This window comes from Lynx rufus, unplaced genomic scaffold (assembly GCF_022079265.1).
Source record: "Lynx rufus isolate CCGP_SWC_20201006 ecotype Redwood Valley unplaced genomic scaffold, mLynRuf1.p SCAF_1, whole genome shotgun sequence".
In the NCBI taxonomy this organism is placed as follows: domain Eukaryota; kingdom Metazoa; phylum Chordata; class Mammalia; order Carnivora; family Felidae; genus Lynx; species Lynx rufus.
In genome coordinates, this window is record NW_025814823.1 from 4,290,229 (window position 1) to 4,312,237 (window position 22,009).

General features: G+C 47.0%; 1 protein-coding gene across 2 annotated transcripts in view; it reads right to left on the bottom strand.

Annotated features, from left to right (window-relative positions):
- Positions 1-22,009, bottom strand: part of MIPEP (mitochondrial intermediate peptidase) — a 195,862-nt gene that overhangs the window by 57,847 nt on the left and 116,006 nt on the right. For both annotated transcript variants that reach the window (XM_047077761.1, XM_047077771.1), the window contains exons 17-18: positions 10,527-10,648; positions 7,387-7,460 (exon numbers count right to left, since the gene is read on the bottom strand). In XM_047077761.1, coding sequence (XP_046933717.1) covers positions 7,387-7,460; positions 10,527-10,648 — 196 coding nt within the window. The remainder of the gene's footprint in view (positions 1-7,386; positions 7,461-10,526; positions 10,649-22,009) is intronic.

The window sequence follows — 22,009 nt, forward strand, 5'->3', positions numbered from 1 at the left end:
GTGCCTCTGTAGCCTCCCGGCTTTTGTGTGTCGGCTCTACTTCGGCCGACAGACAGCGCTCACTGCTCCCGGCGGCCGTCGTGTTCGTATCGCACAGACAGCCAACGGGAAAGCCTCCCGCTAAGCGAGAGGGGCTTCTGGACACCGGGTCCCCGCGGTAACCCTGGAATTAAATCCCCTGGACTTGGGAGCTTCTAGCGCCGAATTCCACACGTGCGCTGAGCTGTTCCAGGGCAGCGGGGCTGCCTGTCGGGCCTGTGTTTCTCTCGTTACCTTTCTTTAAAGTTTATGGACGTGTTTTGGGAGAGACAGAGAGACAGCGCAAGTGGGATAGGGGCAGAGAGAGAGGGAGAGAGGCAGAATCCCAAGCAGGCTCTGTGCTGTCAGTGCAGAGCCCGACGTGGGGCTCGAACCCCCGAAACCGCAAGGTCACGGCCAGAGCCGATCGATTCCAAGAGCCGGACACTTAACTGACTGGGCCCCCCAGGCGCCATCCCGTAGGCCTCCTGATGCCTTACACTGCAGTCAGCCACGGCTCCACCGCTCTCCTCAGTGGGTCCCCTGGGCTCTCGAGAGCACGGCCACCTCTCCTGCGGCCAAAGTTGGGAACCTGGGAGTCATCTCCGGCATCCCGCCCACTGACACTGACTCACTTCCACACAGAATCGATTCCACGGCCAGCGGCTCTTACTTCATAAATGGTCTTAAATCAGAAAACCTCTTCTCATCCCGACTGCCTACTCTCCCAGGCTGGTCGCCCTCGGCTCTCACCAGGATTACTGCCAGCAAGGGGCCTCTGCGAACCAGGCGGCCCCTCGTCAGCAGGCGGCGGATACCGGAAACCATAAACCCGATCTTGTCACTACCTGCCTTGCAAACACGGTCGGTGCTTTCTCCTGGTCCTCAGAGTAAATGCCAGAAGTCCTTCACAGCATCTACAATGCCCGCGTGATGCCCATTTCCCCTGACCGCACACTGTGCCAAGCAGCCCCTCCTCCAACGGTCCCCATGGGCTCCCCCTGCACCTCCCCCCTAGGTGACAGTGGCAGGAGAGCAGAAAAATACGGCAAATGGAGTTGGGGAGCAGGGAGGGGACACCGCGAGCAGCAGCGTCATTACCAGAAAGCTTTCCAAAGAGGCTTGTTCGTGTACTGGTAATTTTAGGATAGTTTTACATTTACTGAAGAATTGTGAGGATAGAGAGTTCCCACACACCTGCCCCAGTCGGTCGCTGCGTGTCCTCCACTGTTAACGTCTTCCCTTGGTTGGGCACGGGCGTCACAACTAGTTAACCGATATTCCTTCACGGCTGTTCACTAAAGTCGGCATTTACTCACATTCCCTTCGTTTCTACCTAATGTCCTTGTTCTGCTCCAAGGTCCCATCCAGGACACCACACCGCACGTAGCCCGTCACCCCTCCTTAGCTTCCCCTGCACACCTTGAAAGTCTCTTCAATTCCCTGACCTTGACACTTTTGAGGTGGGCCGTTTGGGTATTTTGTACTCTGTCCCTCGGTTTGGGTGATGGGTTTGGGAAGGAAGCCCACAGAGGTGAAGAGCCTTTCTCGAACATCATCTCAAGGGCACATCCTATCAACATGGCTTCGCTGTCGATGCTGACCTTGAACACCCGACCGGGGGAGTGTTTCTCAGCTTCTCCTCTAGAAAGTTCCTGTAATTTCTCCCGCCCCTTTCCACACTGTATTCCCTTGGAAGGAAACCACCCTGCACATTCACACTTAACTTACGATCCATTTCCTGGAGAGCGGAGCATCTGTCTGCATACATGGGTGAAATGCTTCTGCACGGGAGGTTTGTTTATTCTCCCCGTTTATTTATTCAATCATTTACATCACTGCGAACTCAAAGGCAGAAATTCTATACTTTCTGTTATATTCTAGTAACTGCCTTATTTACTCGGTTGCTCAAATTGTCACAACTTTGGCCACGGGGACCTCTTTTCAGTTCGCCTCCCTTTGACATACACACCCCTCCTTGGATGTGTTTCTGGGCACTTTCTTATTTCCTGGAGCTTCTGGCTCGTACTTTACACTCAGCCCTGGAATCAACCGTCTCTCCAAGGAGCCTTGCTGTGAGTTGGCGTGAAACCGAGATCTGAAAGCCGGCTGTGTGCACAGCTACTACGACCAAGATGGTTTTTAAAGAAAAGAGGAGTCATCACTATAGATGGTTTGCATGAATCTCCTCGGGGCACAGGGATGACCTTTTGGAACAGAGACCACAATTCTCTGGGTTTTTTTCTTGGACAAAAATGATATGTAGCAAGTTAGAATAGATGACACAGGATAATTATGGCAAAAACGATCGTGCCTGGAAAACCATAAAGCTCGGCAGAAATGTAAGGTATTATGATTTTCATCAGCTTCAAGTGAGGCCCTGTGGGCTCCTAGACTTTGGTTCCAGGAGTCAGTTTGGCAACACAAACTGAAGGGAGGGCCACTGAGAGTAGACTCATGTACCTAGTAATTCTTTCAGTCTTCTCTGATGTTTGGTCCTTTTAAAAACTCTGCCAGGTTAATACTTTGTGTCTCTACTGTCATGACGGCTTTTGACCACAGAGACATAAAAATGAAGCTAAGGGTTTCTCCTCTGGCAACAAGCACAGAAGTAAAGTGGTTGAGTGTTCGCAACAGCCTCCTGGAATGCGAAAGTCTTGGACTTTAACCTTTCCTTCCCCCTGCAAAATTCTTGGTGCAAAGGTTGAAGGGTAGAGCACAGGGAGTGCTCTAACCAGAGGCAGAAACACGACACTTACCGGGCATCGAGCTCACTGGGCTGCGGCGGGGACCTTTTCTCTCGGAACCACCACGACTCAGAATGATTATAAACTAAGTTGATAGCTTTACCACAAAAGTCTAAAGGAGCTCCTACAAAAACAGATGAAGGGAAATCTTACTGCTGATGGCTGGATGGCAGGCAGGCCTCTCCGATGTCAAGGGGAACAGTTAGGATGTGAGGTCAGAAACAACAAACCGCAGACTCCTGGGGATCGTGCAGGCCTCAGGGCTCACTCCACTGACATCTCCCATGTTCTAAGGAGCAGCTCGATCTCAAGTCGGAATTTAGAGGTCAACCGAGGAAGACGCGAGAGTCGGGAGGAGAGGCGGCACAGAGAGAGAATGAACTCTTGACGGTTTCGTTATCTGTAAAAATGGGGACCATCTGACCTACGCTTTGGGGACTAAATCGGGCAGCGCAGCGGAAGGTATCGGCACGTACAGTTTCTGCAAATGTTAGTTGCTGCTGTTGTTGTCTTTCCTGATCATCGGAATGATAAATCTGAACCTAAAAACTTAACAGGGGCCATTCACCCAAGCTCGTAGAGGACATAAAACACAGAAAGACGGCATGCAGAGGAAGCTATGCGTGAGGACTCCCTCCGTCATCCACAAACTGCTGAAATCACGCAACTTCTATCCCGCGGGGCCGAATCATTCCACCCTCGTGTCTGGTGTGGTACGACATGATCGTGCTGCCCAGTGGGTACAAAACGGTGCTCCCTTGCTACGCACAAGCCTTCCTGCATGTTTGCGTTCTAGCAACCCGTACATTTTCTGGAACGGTTGTGATGGACACTGAACCCACGGCACCCTTAGAGGCATTCTAGTCTAGGCTTTGAAAAATAAGAAAATGAATGAAAATATCACGTTATCATCGTTTCTTTCCGGCAAAACCTTGACGTGCTCTTATTACTCAGAAATGGGGTACTTAACATAAACCAAAAAAACACTGGCGGGTGGGGGTAGCGTATGGCAAGAAGGGGAGAAAAACTCACCACCGGCAACTGAATACAAAGAGTTCAAGCTCAGCCCGGAATTCTTGGCAATTAAGAAAGTTGGTTTCCATCAGGTGTTGCCAAACGGTTGAGTGGCGGGGGGCGGGGGGGGGGTGTTAAGAAAACGAATGCTGTGCTTATAACCTGTATCTTTGCATGTGCCATGGATGTGTTTAAAGGCAGGTAAGGACATACCGAGGGAGGGGAAGTGACTTTCTCCTGGAAGCCAGAGCCAGCAAGGGCACATCCTAGTACAGTAGGCTGTGGTACCATGTGACCTCTTTTCTTCCCCGAGGGGGGACATGCCGTTTTAACTACTATTTAACCACTACGTTGTTTTCAAATGGCATTTGGAGTGTTGAGAGGAAACAACTATGGGCTCTGACTCTACCAGAGCCTCCTGTTGCCACGGTTGCACGACTTGGGATTTATTTCCCCGCGGGGCTCCCTCAGTCAGGGATAGGGTCCCTGACTCTATCGGGCGACAGCCACTCCCTCGGGCTAGAGTCAGCACCGGGACAGGGCTGCATGGCAGCACCCTTTAGCTGATGAATGGGGGGCGACCAGTGGGAGACAAGAAAGAGGAATGCTGTGTTCTCTGGGACTTCCTTCAGACCGGGCTCTGGCCACAAGGAGGCTCATCCGTCAGTGGGCCCAGAAAAGGTCAAGGGATTCAGAGCCGATGACGACTCATTCTAAACACAGCTCACCTGTGTGGTTTTTATTATTCAAAGGTCAAAAGCATGACGCATTTGATTTCTGTGACTAGGTATCGTTCGGAGAGCATCAGTATGAGGCAGAGGTATTCTGACTCTAAGGAATGGCCTGAAGTTCATCCGCCACAGAAGTCTTAAAGTAAGGAGGTTAACAAAGTTGTCATTTGGCCAGGGAGGAACGTCATTTGAAGGGAGGTGTTCTCCTCATCTTTTGCTACCTAATATAACTCTTTACGCTGACCTAGTAAGTAGTTAAATAACATATTTAATAAACACCTGGTAAAAATTACACTTCCAAACAGGAATAATGCCTCCCAGATCATTTAAGCTTTTATATCGCAACTCTTAACAATTTCACCAATCGCTACTCCTAGGGGTACCCTAGTGTTCGGCTATGAGCCGTCCCCTAAGACATTCCGTTTTGGGGTACAGGCTGGCTGCATACAAGAAAATGAGACGCCACTGCTGGTCTTGTCTTACAAATCCAACCCTATAAAGCGACGACAGGCGTAACTTCTCCGCACGTCCCCCATTCATGTTTGACATGTAACAAACCATGTGAATTAATGAGATCAGACAGAACCACATTAAGAAAAATATTGAGGTTTAAAAGCAGAACCGTTCTATTGTTAACTGGAATCCGAACACTTTCTCATCCCTGGTTTGAACCACAATCTTGTTTTTCTCTCCCAAGTGTGCGAATTCCAGTGTGGAAAATATTAGGTTTCTTAACACAATGACATTTCATATAAAGAGCAGAATTTTTAGAGAGGTTTCTTACAACATTCCTGGAGGCAGGGTAGACCAACACACCAGCCAAAAGACAAACACAGAAAAGGATTTACTTTTTTTCCCCCTTTGATGGAACCATATGGAAGCTAATACTTATGTGCAGACACCATTTAGACCTTGGTCTCAAAAAGGAAAAGCTGAGCATGGCTACTGGGAGAGTATACAGAACAGAAAATCTACGGGAGAAAGCCATCCTGCAGCATCTCTTCTTGGAGCACAGTGGGCTTTTCATGCAGGACCACAAACCACTGGCTACAAGCACACAATTTAACCTCTTGGTTGCTCACTATCATAAGCCAAGTAATCTGCCTTTCACGCGGGTCCGTAGGAGACCCTTACCCCAGTGTCGTGTTCCGCAAACACGTGAAACAGCACAGACTGCCGACGACCTCGGTCTCTGCAGCCAGAAGTCACAGGTTCAAATCCTGACTGTTCTACTCACTGCCTCTAACATGGACCAAGGACTGACCTGTTTCAGCCTCGGTAAAATGGGAATAACCATCATTCCCACCTCCTAGGGTCGCTAGAAGATTGCATCAACCAACGCATGCAAACCATTTTAAACCATTCCCTGGATGTGGCACAGTTCACGAAGGGCCAGTAAGGCTCAAGTGGGAACTGAGGCGCCATCAGCGTGCCCTCTGCACCGCAGCACGGCTCCGAGGGCAGTGCACTGATGGAAGAGCAAAGCGTGGCTGTGGCGGACTTTTGTCATCTCCGGTTCGGCGGGGCCCCATGAAACTGCAGGCTTTGCAGGCGGGCAGATTTGTTTTCTAAACCCGCGGTGGCATTGGGCGGATTGTGCCCACGAGAGCGCCCCCTCCCGGCAGAGCTGAAGGAGCGCGAGCCGCACAAGGACCCGATGTTCGTCTTCGCCTCTTGCGCTCCTGCCCTCCGCACAGGGCAACACAACACACAAGCACAGCGGTGCCCCGGGCAGAGTGAGCGCTCAGCAAGTACCTGCTGAACACACAGCTAAAGGGAAGGACCTGGGGCTCCGCGAACACCCGCAACAGGTGTTAGACCGAACAGATCTAGGCAAGGAAACCTTGACGTCAGACCCACTGCGACCATATTTCTCCAATGCTGGATGGGATTTCCTAAAAGCAATTTTTATCAGCTAGTTAGGGAGATCAGCTGCAAATAAGATTGTCAATACATTGAGATCCAATAACATTCGCATGTTCCTTAAAATATTTGTGAGAACATTTTATGAAAATCCATGATGGTCACTTCCATTTACAATTAAATTTTCAGTGCAAATACTTAAATGAAAAAACGAACCTCCCAAATTACATAAGACAACAAGCACTGTAGTACCTCAAAGAGATTTACTTAGGTTTTAATTTTTCAATGGGTAAAAAAAAAATGCCTTGGAATTTCTAGCAAAGGCATAGCTAAGCTTTCAGAGAAAGCTTACAGGACTTCTTTAAGGTAAAGAAATACACTGGGACCTATTAAAACCAATTTTTTTTTGATAATTTATGACAAATTTATAAATTTCCTACATTTTAAAAGTTAAACCCTGAAATTTTATCCTGGCATCTAAATACATCACAGTAACTAAAAATTAATTTGTTTGGGATACAATGAACTAGATACATGCTCAGAACAAAGGACACAGCTGACGCATCATCTCTAAAGGCAAAAAAAAAAAAATGTACGGAGGAAATATGAAACAGCTTTCACTATAGACGGAGCAAAAACATAACTCCAAGAGCTAATATTAAAACCTAACCCATAAAACGGGAGGGTGGTGAGGGGATGGGCGAAATCGATGAAGGGGACTGAGGTACCAACTGCCAGTTATCGAATAAATAAGTCACAGAGATGGAAAGTACAGCATAGGGAGTACAGTCAACACTGTAATAACAGTGTTCGGTGACCCATGGCAGCGACAATATGCTGGTGACCCTGGCGTAATGTACAGACCTGCCCGATCACCATGCTGTGCACCTGAAACTAATACAACGTTGTATGGCAACGTTAAATTATATTATAATTTAAAATATATATAACCCATAAAACCTTGAAAGAAAGAAGGTCGCACAGCAAAGTTCCCAATCCTCGTTTTGTTTTACCTTGCACCATGAGCATCGGTTCCTTGCCCCCGCCGTGTGCCAGCATCTCCCTGCGATAGCGCTCCCCTGCCGTCCTGGTGGGGGGAGAAGAAGAGACCGTTACAGGCACTGACACGGGCAGCCCGCCCAGCCCCCGGTCACCCGTGTCTTAGCTTCTTTCTCCAAACGAAGCCACGCTGACAGAAAAGCCGCCACCACCAGATGGCTCAGCCCTCGGTTTTCCTGCTTCTAAACATCGAATTCCAATTTTTGAATTACTCTAATAAAGTCAAACTAGGTGTGAAATATTTACTGTAAAAGGAGAAGTGTATTTTTAGCTTTGTTTCACAGCAAGCAATCTCTCTTCAAAGAAAGGATTATTTCGTTTATGGATCATATACTAAGTGGAAGCTATCCTATTCTCCATCGTCTTTGGGATTATCTTAAAGTGAGGTTTTGGAATTATTTACGCTGAGATGAAACAGAGAGAGAAAAAATAAGACTGTGAAATAAAAGTGAAGGAGAAAAAGCTGGCAGGAGAGGGTTAATTACACCCGGAGACCTTGGCTTAGGGTAACAGCTAATGGAACAGGAAACTGACTCTTGAGTGTACAGGTGGAAAGGGCAAAGTTCGGAACGGCCCGTCTGTATCTTCTGATGCTCTTTGTCTGCTGGGTTCTGCAGGGAACACCGTCTGTGATGATGCTCGCGGGCAGATTTTGGAGAACTTTTATAGACAGAAATTCTCCAACTTAATGGCACCCAGACACAAGGCTATTTAGAGCTACTTTTGCGTATTATGGAAAATGCAATTCCTTTAATGCCAGATGACTGACACCCACGATGACAGGAGTTACATAAATCATGATGTTTTCATTGCACTATTTCTGGAGCATCTTTGCATACGGGCAATTTTGCAAACGTGGTTTCTAATCAGAATTTCTGATAGCGTCACAGTATCCAACATAGGTTGATGTCAAACACGAAGTGGGTGCTAAGCCAAAGCGTGTCCTGAATTAGGAAACATGGACAGAAGGCTGGGCCCACCCAGGGAGGGGACAGGGTGGCTGAGAGGCCCTGCCTGACCTCTGGCCTGGGGGAGGGGTGTACCTCCTCCTGGCCCCTGGCTTTCTGGTGAGGCATCCAGTCTGGTGATTTTTTTCAGGAGTGGGATCAAAAAGGATCTTTTGACATAGGTAAGAAATTTTCTAGCCTTATGAGTATTTTTACTAGCTTACTTTTACATGTCTATAAAGTGTGGCAAACTACATGTCTAGGCAAGAATGCACACATAAACAAGATATAAATGCAAAAAATATATGTACTTAATAGTATGTGGTCTTCTAGTAAAGTGCAGTTCCTTTAAACAAGGTAATATTTTGCCTGTTTATAGAAATCTCCAGTGAAGAATCGTAATTCCCCGAAATGATTTATTATAGTCAATTTTGGCTTTCGGTCTTCTGAAAATAACAAAATCTGAAAAGCAGACCGAATGTCTGCAGCATGCGAAGGGCAGGAGACAAAAGAACATGTGGCCACGAAGCTGCAAAACATTTCAACATTCTATGACATCAGACTCAAGTTCCAAAGACTTTGGAACTGAATGTGATTATTAGATGCTAAGGAAATCCCAACCTGCATTAAGCTGCATGAAAACCTGGACTTGTGCAGGAGACGGGGAGGGGGAGGGAGCTAGGAATCAGCAGCCCTGTTTTATCATCTCACTCCAGTCTGAACTGTGAGGCCTCGGACAAACCACTTGCCCTCTCCGAGCCTCAGCTTCCTCTCGTAAGAAGTACGTGCTCTGCCAGGACAACCGTGAATGCAAACTAACGCGCCGTACGGAAATTTCAGGGCACTCCGAAAATCCAAGGTGCCATTCATCTTCAACCACATGAAAGTGGTGAAGACACCAGTCATCGTCCACGGCTGCCTGGCAGGTATTTGGAGACGCGTCTGTGTGGTGAGGAGACAAGATGTTTTAAACGAGTATGAGACCAGATCATCATTAGTGGTTTGCTTTCAAGGAAGCACCTTCCAAGGACTCTGAGACCAGAACTCAACTTCCCCAAGGTTGCGGTCGAGAGGCATCCTGTGGAGGCCCACGGGGGGCACGACGGGATACTCCTGTGCTTCTGATCCTGGGGATGCGGGGCTGCCCAGCCCAGACCCCGCTCTCCGTCCTCTTCCAGCCCGCCGCCACTTCGCACGGCCTGTCTCCACGGCGGGGAAGGGGTTGGGCATCGTACGTCCCTACCTGAAATCCACCTACCCGGATTCCCTCACTGAATCACTACAGGCTCCCACGGTCACCAGCTGGCCTGAGGCCCGAGACTCAGCCCACAGTCATGTTCGTGAGCCTTCCGCGAGTCAGCCGCGGATTCTCCCGTCTGAACCACTGCCCATCCTGATGGTGGAAATGGTGAGCAAGGCTACTCGAGAGGGCACCCGGGAGGCAGGCCGCGGGAAGCGATGTGGGGCAGGGGTTCTGCAGCTACCGATACTAAGTGGCGGTCAGCGGCCCCCATGAAGGGGAGCTGTGGAGGAGCCGTCAGGGGAGCGGGTCCCCTTCTTCAGACTGCCACCGTCTTCCACGGGAAGAAAGCGTTCCAGAGTCGGGCAAAGGGGGAACCTTCCGGAGCAAAGTGGACCCTGGCATCGAGAATCAACGCTTCCAATGGTGCTGCTCCCAAATGACTGAGAGTAGCGAGTCCTTCGTTGAGCAACAAAGAGGAAATCAGGTGTTCCGTGTGACTGACTCCTCGGAAGCTTGTGCTGAAAATAAGGAAGGCCGTCTCAAGTAACAGGAAGCACAGAGCAGTGGGGAACAGACAACGAGACAGGCTGGAACAGCCACGCAAACCCACAGGGGACGCACGGGAACACAGCAGTCTAGGCCCACTTTGGAGGCGCAAAGAGCCCTCACGCAGAGGTCCCTGCGGGCGTGACAGGAGGGTGCCACACCATCGCCGGTGTGTGACAGCCGTGAGTGCTGCGGGGCGAGGTGGAGGCTCAGGGCCCGGCCCCGTCTCGGGCAGCCGGTCGGAAGGGCCTGGCAGTGGCCTGCACTGCGGGGCAAGCGGCTGAGGTTCCTGGCCTGGCTTCAGACGCAGGGCGTGGCAGATTACTGGTGTCGGAGAAGAATTCCTCCCCCTCGTTACCTGTTAAATGGGTCTCGTCGAAAACACTCCTTCCAGACCATGGAAGCTACCGCCCTGGACATGAGGTAAGAGTAATACTTGGCACCGTAGCCCACGAGGTGGCTGAATCGAAGCTGCCAGGCCTGCCAACACGGAAACAGCACAGGAAATAATTACGTCTTTGTATCTCCAGGTATCACGCACCAGAACACAATGGGAGCACAGGAGGAAATCCGCAAATGTCTGGATTTAAATTTAACCCTCGAGGGCCACGTCGCTCACCATATTAACATTTTCCACATTTTATACACTGTGACGGACTGAAGGGTGCCCCCCCGCCCCAAAGTTCGTATGTCGAAGCCCCCACCCCGATGCCGCAGCATGTGACCGTATTTGGAGATAGAGCCTTTCTTTTAAAAGGGTGGCTAAGCTAAAATGGGGCTAATGCAGGGGGACTAGAGTCCTTCTAAGAAGGGAGAGACACCAGGGCGGGCTCAGAGGGAAGACCACGGGAGGACACGGCCAGAAGGCGGTCGTCTGCAAGCCGAGGGGAGGAGCCTTGCGGAAAGCAAACCTGACACGCTGAACCATTTTGTACAAGTTCGTCACTGCTGGGGCTCAGCTCTGTGACAGACGTGGAAAGCGGGCAGCCCGAGCTCAGCAGGAGAAGTGAGGATCGCGGAGGGGGCTGGGCTCTCACACCCGTCGTGGCCTGCGGATGCCTGGTCATCCACGCCAGAGGGAACCATGGGTCTGGCTCTGAGTGCCTCCGCGCTTTTTGAGGACAATCGTGTAGCTCTTATAAGAAAGGCCGTGTGAGTTTTCATGGAAGAGTGCTCTCCCACTGGAAAATTCTCTTCCTGCCAATACCGTTCTTTCTTGGGACCTAAAAGCTAAAACACCTACCTCCTGATTGGTCAGTAGGAGGAAGGGTATCCAAGTGCCAACGCATAAACTTACCAGGCCGTACTCACGGTGACATCACGACGACAAAAGCTAGAATTCTAAAAACTGTCCTCAAAAGACGGATTTGTGACTTAAACATGACATCCACTGTCTTCTAATGTATGCTTTAGTTGAACATTAAAACTTTTTGAGGAAAAAAAAAAAAACTGCAGCCCACGTATTTTTTAACGATGTAACCAAAAAACTAAGCCTTATTCATGACTGACAGATGGATATGTTATACTTTCATTCGCAATTTTTCAACAAAGGCATAATTGACATATTACAGAAGTTTTAGGTATACAACATAATGATTTGCTATTTGTATATATTGTGAAATGATCACCACAGTAAAGCCTAGAAGCCTGTTTTTTTTTTTTAAACTAAGATAGTCATTAACAAATCTTCTAATTCCCTGGAAAATAAAGTATAAACTGTAATCCTTACCACAAACCTATAAGCTAGATAAGCAAATTCTACCTGATTGAGAACAAACATTGAGAACACAGACGGTTCCTTGATCACAGCGTGTGGCAAATTTTCGAACATCGTCTAAGTCTTGTAGCTAGCTACTCCACAGGGGCTTATGATGAGGTCCCAGTGCTAGTTATTCTCTGGGCGTGTCCGACACTTTCAGACAAATAGTTTGCCTGGATTGGGCAAAGGAGCTGTTACAAAAGAGGGTGTGCTAATGTGACATTGTCAGCTATGCTTCGATGTTTTAGGAGCACTTAAAAAAAGGAAGAGCACAAATAAATGGAAAATGGCAAATGGGAAAAAAAAAGGAAGGTACGCTGAGGCGTCCCAACTCATTTTGAACGTGAGGATATCATGGCAGAGAGAAACAACTACCCTCCGTATCCACTCTCCCCATTTTTCAAAATGGCTATGCTTGGAAGTAAAGTGAGCACCTTGTGAGTCACGTTCTTAAAGGAAACAGATGTGCCCCTTGCTCCTGAGGTCTGTCACGTCGGGCCATCTGTGAAGGTGAGCCCCCGGCGAGGGGGAGCTGCAAGCCGGGAGCGTGGTTTCGGACTCCACGTGGCCACCGCCAGCACCGGGTGGGTGCGTTCACGAGGCTGCTGTCTGGGGTCTGTTACAGTCACCGGACCTGGATCCTTCCTAACTTCACCATGACAACATGAAGGGCAGCTGGACTGAGGCCCAAGGGCTCAACTGTGGCCTCGCCCCAGATGGGAGAAAGTGACTGCACCCTGTCCAGTCAACAGGTACCCTCAGGGGGACGTGGGGGACATGGAAAACTCAGACAGGCTACCTTTCGCATCCCGTTTCTGTGCAAGGGGTATTGAAATTGAAGGCAAATTGTCAAGGACCATCTATGGGTCAAAATCCATTACGATAAACTTTGAGTGATTAAAGTTTGAGTCAAAGGGTTAGGTCTTTCAGAGTTGAATTATAACCCATACAGTTCTGGATACTCGGTCTTATTAAAAAAAGGGGAGGGTCTATGTCAATTTTTGTGGTATGCTGGCATCTTAATGGGCCGCTGGTAATCTTTCTCACATGAAGCCGCTGGGATGCGATGATATCTTTCGTAACGGAGTACGGCCTGCTGTTTTAACCTGGCTCTTACGCGATGGATTATATAAGCCTTTCTCAAGGTGGAAGTCTCGAGATCAGAAGCACACAATTTAAGGTGCCCCGTCTGAAGCTTCTTCTCGGTGATCTGCCGTAACTAGTTCGGTAGCCTTTGTAATGCAGGGCCAAGTTTAATTTTGTTTAGATTCCAGCTGGATACGCTTTCGTGTTGCCTTGAATGCAGGCCTACTTCCATAAAGGCATTTGATTTGAGCCAAGGGATTTCTAAGTTCGTTCACGTTATCAGCTCATAACTGAGTCCTCACATAAACAGAGGAATAAAAATCAGACCTTTCGGAAGTGTAGAAAGAGACATCGGGATGCGTGCAATCCCAATGCGTGCAATTCCTGAGCTGTCATGGTGTCTGCTGAACAGCAACACGCCCGCCGGGATGCAGATGCTCTGGCACAACGCACACCTCGTCGCGTCTTGTCCTTTAATTACAGGCTTCTCATACCCAAACATTTCACACGCCAAAGAAATTGCACCCACCTGCCACCTTTCATCAGCGGCCTGCACGTTTATGGTAGACTAAGACCTAGGGTTCCACTGCTGTTTGACCACAAATAGTGAATTCCTGCTGATTCAACCTCATATTAAGACCTTATTATAATTTCTTTTTTTTTTTAATTTTTTTTTTCAACGTTTATTTATTTTTGGGACAGAGAGAGACAGAGCATGAACGGGGGAGGGGCAGAGAGAGAGGGAGACACAGAATCGGAAACAGGCTCCAGACTCTGAGCCATCAGCCCAGAGCCCGACGCGGGGCTCGAACTCCCGGACCGCGAGATCGTGACCTGGCTGAAGTCGGACGCTTAACCGACTGCGCCACCCAGGCGCCCCGACCTTATTATAATTTCACTCATTCATCAGGAAAAGGAAAAGGCAGCATTTCATTTTAAGCTCAGGAGTTAACGATATGACTCTCCCTTTGAAGTCGAATGTTTCATGTCCTAAGGGACAAGGTCAGATGGACAGAAGTTTCTACCCTTCCTTTGAAGTGTAATGTGCGGATCTGGTCTTAAAAACCAAGGGCACCAACCCCTTCGCTGCTTCTCTTTTATTCTGTGCAGACCTTCTTCTAACCCTGCCCCTGTCCCACGGCTTGGTTATGACAAACCTCTTGGTCAGACACGCCCAGGGATCCCACATAAAAGACAGGGACGTGGAGCAGGTGAAGAGTGAGTGTTCCAGGAACTCTGTGGAAACCGCCACTTGCTTTAGAACTCACGGAAGCGGGGCCCTTTGAGGCTTCTCATTCGCTGTAGCTCCTTCCTAACAGCGCGACTTTCCTCCGTCGGTGTTAGAGACCGGACCGGAAGGCCAGGAACAGAAACAACAAAGCATCTGGTGACCTACTATCTATCTCAGTTTCGAACCCAAAAGAGGGGCTAGTGCAGAGTAAGTACTCATCAACTACACGTTAAATGTTCAATGATTGAACTAATCACCTCTTAAAAAAATTTTTTTTAATATTTATTTTTGAGAGACAGAGTATGAGGGGGGAGGGGCAGAAAGCGAGGGAGACACAGAACCCGAAGCAGGCTCCAGGCTCCGAGCTGTCCGCACAGAGCCGACGTGGGGCTCGAACTCACAAACCTCGAGATCATGACCTGACTGGAAGTTGGACGCTTAACCAACAGAGCCCCCCCCACCGGCACCCCTCATTTCTCTTAATTATACTCTCAGCACACCATTTCTTCATTTCTAGCTATATGTGTATAAACGTATTTAGCTAAAATTTATTTTAAAACAATCTTTATCGGTGACATTTGAAGTTGCATGAGCACAGGAGCGACACCCACGGCCTCCTTGATGTATGCCGTATGAACCGAGATTTCCTTCAGAGCAAAGACCACAGTGCTGTGTCTACATCTGGGCTCAGCATGGCATGGGGACCATGAAAGGAAATCAACAGCTGTCTGCTGGTTGGCTGACTGGCTGGCTGAACGGATGGACAGATGGACAGATACTAAAGGCTTCGTTTAGGATGACGCTCAATGTTCCTGAAAAATTAGCCTTTGATTTCAAGGAGGAGGCGAGGAACAACATTTATATCATAAACAAGAGGATATCACAGAGCTAAAAGCAAATGTTGGATCTCATGCTATTAATAGGTTTTTTTAACTACATTTTTTTTTTTTTACTATTATCTGAAAAATGACATAAGATTTTTGAGGCTAATTTCGACGCCCGATCTCCAGGTCTGGACTCTGTGTAGTGTTTTGTCTTCACGGACAGACCATTCTGACTTTTCACATGAGGCACAATCTTGCTGGTTTGTGGAGGAGCTCTTGGGGTATCGAATCTGTGCCATCCCAAAGTGTTTATTTGGCCGCCACGGAAAGCAGAAGGACATATTTTCCCATCTGCCTTCTCATGTTTATATTCTCTCTTAACGTATGCATACGTATACATTTTCCATGAATCAATGTAGACGAGTTTTTCTGGTTTGATAAAAACTCCCCATGGACACTTTACCAGAAGCTGAGAAATGACAGTTGCAAACAAACTAGAATTCTCCATTTGAAATACAAAGGGATTTAAATTTTTTTTTAGTCTTTCTTTATCTTAGAGAGAGAGACAGCGCGCGAGCAGGGAGGGGGCAGAAAAACAGGGAGACGCGGGATCCGAAGCAGGCTCCAGGCTCTAAGGTATCAGCACGGAGCCCGACGCGGGCTCAGACCCACGAACCGTGAGATCATGACCTGAGCTGAAGTCAGACGCTTCACTGACTGAGCCACCCAGGAGCCCCAATATGAGGTGATTTTATTTTTATTTTTTTAATTTTTTTAATTTTTAATTTTAATTTTTACTTTTTAGGTATTTCAGCTATACGAGGTGATTTTAAATGAAACACAGCTATCGTGCTTGACACACCCCCAGGTAGTCCCTATGTTCCCGTTCATGCCTTAGGGAAACCTCCTCCCCTTGAGTGTGGGCAGGACGGGTGCCTTGCTTCTAACCAACAGACTATGGCAACGGCAATGGGATGTCACCCTCATCGTGAGTTGTGTTAGACACGATGTCTCGTCTGATGAGCAGACTCTAGAAACTCTCCGTGGTGGCCTGAGGAACTCAGCAGCTATGTTGGGGAAGCCCATCCGGCAGGAAGCCAGGTGAAGCCTCTAGGATCTGGGAGGAAGGATTTCAGACACAGGGGCGGCCTCTCGGGCAGCACGGTGTCCTACAGTTGACGGCAAGAAGTTGGGGCCCTGGGTCCCACCACTGCAAAGACACAAACGCTGCCACTGACCTGGACAAAGCGGTCAGGCCCCAGCTAAGCCTGCGGCCAGCCGACCCCTTGGCCGTGGGCTTGCGAAGGCCCAGGCACAGGATGCAGCCACGCTGTGCTCTGCCTCCTGATGCACAGAAACTGCGAGTGCGCTGGTTTGAGCCAGCAAGCCTGCGGTAATCTGGTCCACAGCAACAGAAAGCGTGCGTCACTATTTATACCAGAAAGTGAGAGCTGTACTCAGAAACGCCGCTAAGAGGAACTAAGAAAACATGGAAGGGATACCTGTATTTATCAAGTGTCTCTTCAAGAAAATGTTGTGAGGGTGACGTCTTCAGAGTGATTTCATTAATTTTCATGAAGAGTTACGTTTCACAAATAGAATCAAGCAAGAGTGATTTGGTCGAGGCCATGGGCACAGATGGTTCAATAGCCCCTCCTCATTCCCCTCTTCCTCCTAGGAACAGAACCACATCCCTTCCTTAACGTGTCTGAGCAAGGCTGCGGTCGCGGCGGCCGAGACGCCATCCCCCAGGCTTACATTCGAGCAAGCACAGGTGACTGGAAGAAATGTGTACAACCATGGCCTTCGAAACAAAGTGGTTCATTCTCCTCCTTCTCTTTCCCCCAGCCTTGAGGAGTGAACACCAGCCACCGCATCAGACCCTGACTGAAGCCGCGTGTTGAGGGACCACCAGCCCAACAGCCCTATCTGCCCATCCTTGCCTTGTCAGGCGGGGGGAAACGAACTCTACCGTATTGAGGTCACTGTATTTTGTATTTCCAGCTGATGACCACAGAATCCAAAGCCAGATGTCTTTCTAAATTCAAAGCACATGCTCTCGGGCTGTTCCATACCACACACCCTAAAGTATCAGATTATGGGACCTACTTGCTTTCCACAAATGGGAAAATTATAATCACCCTGACTTCAAACTCTGGACCCTTAAATCATATTCCTATGCATGATTTGTGTGTATTTGACACCTATGACTTAGAACTTAATTTCTATCGTACTAGCTTAAACACATCAAAACATACCACACAGCTACTTTTATAGCTAAAAAGCAAAGACCTTTACAAGTGATAGTGTTACAATTAAGTTAAAACGTTAACACCGCTGGACTTAGGGAGGCCTCTGGGAAAGGCCAGGGGAAAGCCGTCTTACGTATATTAATACTAAACCTAAGTATAAGAATAAGAGTAAGTTAAAATGTTAACACTGCTCTCCGATACGTAAAAATATTTACCCACATTACATAAGCCCTTCTCCATATGACCGTTCAAACCTGAATAATTTCCCAAAGTGCCATTATGAGAATTTTCTAACCCCAAGAAGACTCCTATGCCATATGTGTGTACTTATGACACAAATCCTAATGACAACTAGAAGAAACTTTCCGTGCTCGTGGCAGAACTATGGCGTATTTTAAGGAGACAAGACCGTGTCAGAAGAAAAAAAAAAATCATTCCTAACAAACGGACCAAAGGTCTTCAGGCAGTGAACACTGACACCAGGCAGACCATTACGGATGCACCAAATATTAACTAGGAGTGCGTCTCTTCAGTATGCCAACCTCAATTATCAGTTTTATTTATAGGTGGACATTGCGGGGGATAAAGCTTTCCCCAAACAAAAACGACATCCCTGGAAATGCTGGACTGTGCCTATCAAAGTCAGTCTTCTGGCAGGGAAAAGGTGTAACTGATTCAAATGTTTAAGTTGTTAAAGTGTTCGTTAGATGAAATATGGGTGGTGACGTTAATCTAAGCAGATGAGATAATAAATGAAAAACAACAAGCATGGAACTGGAACCAAGACAGGCTAGCTTTTTTCTTCTTCTTTTTTTAAAATTTTTAAAATGTTTATTCATTTTTGAGAAAGAGAAACAGAGTGCAAGCGGGGGAGGGGCAGAGAGAGAGGGAGGGAGACCCAGAATCCGAAGCGGGCTCCAGGCTCCGAGCTGTCAGCACAGAGCCCGACGCGGGGCTCGAACTCATGAACTGAGAGATCATGACCTGAGCTGAAGTCGGATGCTTAACTGACTGAGCCACCCAGGCGCCCCTAGCTTTCTTCTTCTGAATGAAAGCTCTTTAACAATGCTTCTCCCCTTGCCTGTACCATCTCAAGAGAAAAAGTAGGTTCCTCTCCACTCTAAAGGAACCCAGGGTCAAGTAATGAGGACTGCCATGAAATAGGAGGGCTTCTGTGATCAGGAGGGCACCCAGGAGAGCAAGAGGGAGCCCTGTAGGAACAAGACACCATCTCTGGTGTTAATACAGCCACCAAAAGAAGAGGGATGTTAAAACACCAAAACGAAAACCAGAAAACAACTGACAAAAATGGCAATAGTAATTCCATACCTATCGATAATTCCTCTAAATGCAAATGGACTGAATTCTTCAATTAAAAGACACAGAGGGGCACCTGGGTGGCTCAGTTGGTTAAGCATCTGACTTCGGCTCAGGTCATGATCTCACGGTTGGTGACTTTGAGCCCTTCATTGGGACCTCTGCTGTCAGTACAGAGCCCACTTCAGATCCTCTGTCCTGCTCTCTCTCTCTGCCCCTCCCCTGCTTGCACTTTCTGCGTCTCTCTCAAAATAAATAAGTAAACTTAAAAAATAAAAATAAAAACACAAAAGACACAAGGTGGCTGGCTGGATTTTTTTTTTTTTTTTTTAGAGAGACCCAACTATATGCTGCTAACTAAAAACTCACTTCAGCTTTAAGAACACACAAAGGCCTAACGCAAAGGGATGGGAAAAGATATTCCATGTAAATGGGAAGCACAAGAGAACAGGGATAGCTACACTCACATCAGAAAAAATAAACTTAAGACAAAACAGTAACAGAGACAAAGAAGGTGATTACTTAACGTCAACAGAGTCAATTCATCAAGAAGACAGAACAGTTGTAAATATACACGTACCCAACATGAAAGCACCTCAATACATTAAGCAAATACTAACCATTCGGAAGACTAAAACACACAACCATACAATAAGAGCAGAGAACTTCAATACCTGACTTTCAATAATAGACACATCACCCGGACAGAAAATCCACAGAGAAACTTTAGACTTGAACCATACCTTAGATCAAATGGTCCTGACAGACATATATATACAGAACATTCCAGGGAAGCCTAGGGGGCTCAGTCAGTTAAGTGTCCAACTTTTTGATTTCGGCTCGGTCATGATCTCACGGCTGGTGAGTTCAGGTCCCACGTTGGGCTCTGTGCTGACAGCAGGGAGCCTGCTTGGGATTCTCTCTCTCTCCCCTTCTCTCTCTGCCCCTCCCCCACTCACGCTGTCTCAGTTTCCCTGGAAATACATAAACTTAGATTTTCAGTTAAACTAAAACTTACATAACTTAAAATACATAAACTTAGATTTTCAGTTAAACTTAAACTTAGAAAATACATAAACTTAAATTTAGAACATTCCATCCAACAACAGCGGAATACATATTCTTCTCAAGCACACGCAAAACATTCTCTAGCATCGATTGTATGATAGGTCACAAAATAAGTTGTACTAAATTTAAGAAGACTGAAATCATACCAAATATCTGTTCTGACCACAATGGCATGAAATTAGATGTCAATAACAAGAAGAAAGATTGAAAAGTCATAAAGATGTGGAAATTAAACAACACACTTCTGAACAACTACCAGGTCAAAGAAGAAACCGAAAGGAAAAATCAAAAACTCTCTTGAGACACAAGAAACTAAAACTGTACCAAATGTAAATCTATGGGATACTGCAAAAGCAGGTTGAAGATGGAGAACCTCAAAAAAGAAAGAAAAAAAAATCAACCAAATTTATACCTTAAGGAACTAGAAAAAGAGGAACAAACTAAGCCCAAAGTTAGCAGAAGGAAGGAAATAACAAAGATCGGAGTGGAAACAGATGAAATAGTGACTAAAAAGACCATAGAAAACATCAGTGAAACTAAGAGCTGTTTTTTTTTTTTAATTTTTTTTTTTAATGTTTATTTATTTTTGAGACAGAGAGAGACAGAGCATGAGCAGGGGAGGGGCAGAGAGAGAGGGAGACACAGAATCTGAAACAGGCTCCAGGCTCTGAGCCGTCAGTACAGAGCCCGACGCGGGGCTCAAACTCACGGACCGTGAGATCACGACCTGAGCCGAAGTCGGACGCTTAACCGACTGAGCCACCCGGGCGCCCCGAGCTGTTTTTTTTTTAATAAACAAAATAGATGAACCATTATCCAGATGTACCAAGAAAGAAAATGAAAAGATAAAAATTAGTAATATTAGAAATGAAAGAATACATTACAACTGATACCACAGAAATATAAAGGATCATAAGAGACAACGAATAATTACACACCGACAAACTGGATAACCCTGAAGAAATGGAACATAGGTCAATGGAACAGAATAGACAGCCCAGAAATAAAACCACTTGGAGAAAAGTGGTATATCCCCACTTCTCGGGATATACCCAAAGGAAATGAAAACATCATCCTGAACAGATGTCTGTAGCTCCATGTTAACTGCAGCATGTTTCGCAAGAGCCTAGGTGTGGAAATGACCTAAGTGTCCGTTAACGGATCAATAGATAAAGAAAATCTGGTATGTATATGGAATATCTGGCCTTCAAAATCAGGAAATATTTGTTCGTGACAACATGAACGAACCCAGAGGGCACTGTGCTGAGTGAAACAAGCCAGACGGAGAAAGACAGACAGGATGGTATCACTTATATGTGGACTATTAAAAAAAAAAAAAAAAGCCAAACTCATAGAAACAGAGAATAGAAAGTGGTTACTCAGGGGTAGCAGACACAAGGGATTATACTTTGTATAATAAAAGAGTACAAACTTTTATTATAGGATTGATAAGATCGGAGGATCGAATGCATAATACGATGACTATAGTCATACTCGACTCTATAATTGAAATTTGCCGACAGTAGATCTTAAATGTTCTCACAAAAAAAAAAAAAAAAAAAGACAAAGATAAATATGTGAGGTGATGAATGTGTTAATTAACTCGGGGGAAAGGGATCCTCTCACAATGTATATGTGTATCACATTGCCATGGTTTTATACTTCAAACGTCTTACAGTTTTGTTAATTATACCTCAATAAAGAGAGAAAAAAAGAGCATACACATACTTTGAAGGAAAAAAAAAGAAGGGATACTGCTTCTGTCTTCATTGTGGTTGTGAACAGTTCGAGAAAAGAAGTCGGTGTCTGTACAGCGAGACAAAAACCATGAAAGCAAACACGGAAAACATGAGTGCTCCTTGTAGACAGTGGGGTTTTCTGCTCACGCGTAAAGAAGTGATGCAGAATGGACGGCAGCTTCTCAACGTGGGAGAAAATCCAAGAGCGGGTGCATCACCCACGGATTCCACATAGGAACTCAGAGGAGTGAACGCACACAGTCGGGCCGTGTGGGCAACCGCTTGACTCTCACTTCCCTCCTCCAAGGGACCGGCTGGTCTACAGGCTTAGAACCAACACGTCCAACCTACCCTCGAGCAGGCAGACGAGATCCCCAGCCTGGGACGTAAAGGTCAAACACGGGCTTGTCTACCTCTGGCATTAAACAGACAAGCAGAACCCTGGAATCTCTTCCTCAGAGCCCTTACCTGTTAGATTTCAGGCCAATCACTCTTCCCTCCTCGCTCTGCTGCTTGGCCCACCAGAGAACACAACAGGGAATTCCCGCTCCTGCAAGTCTTTGCC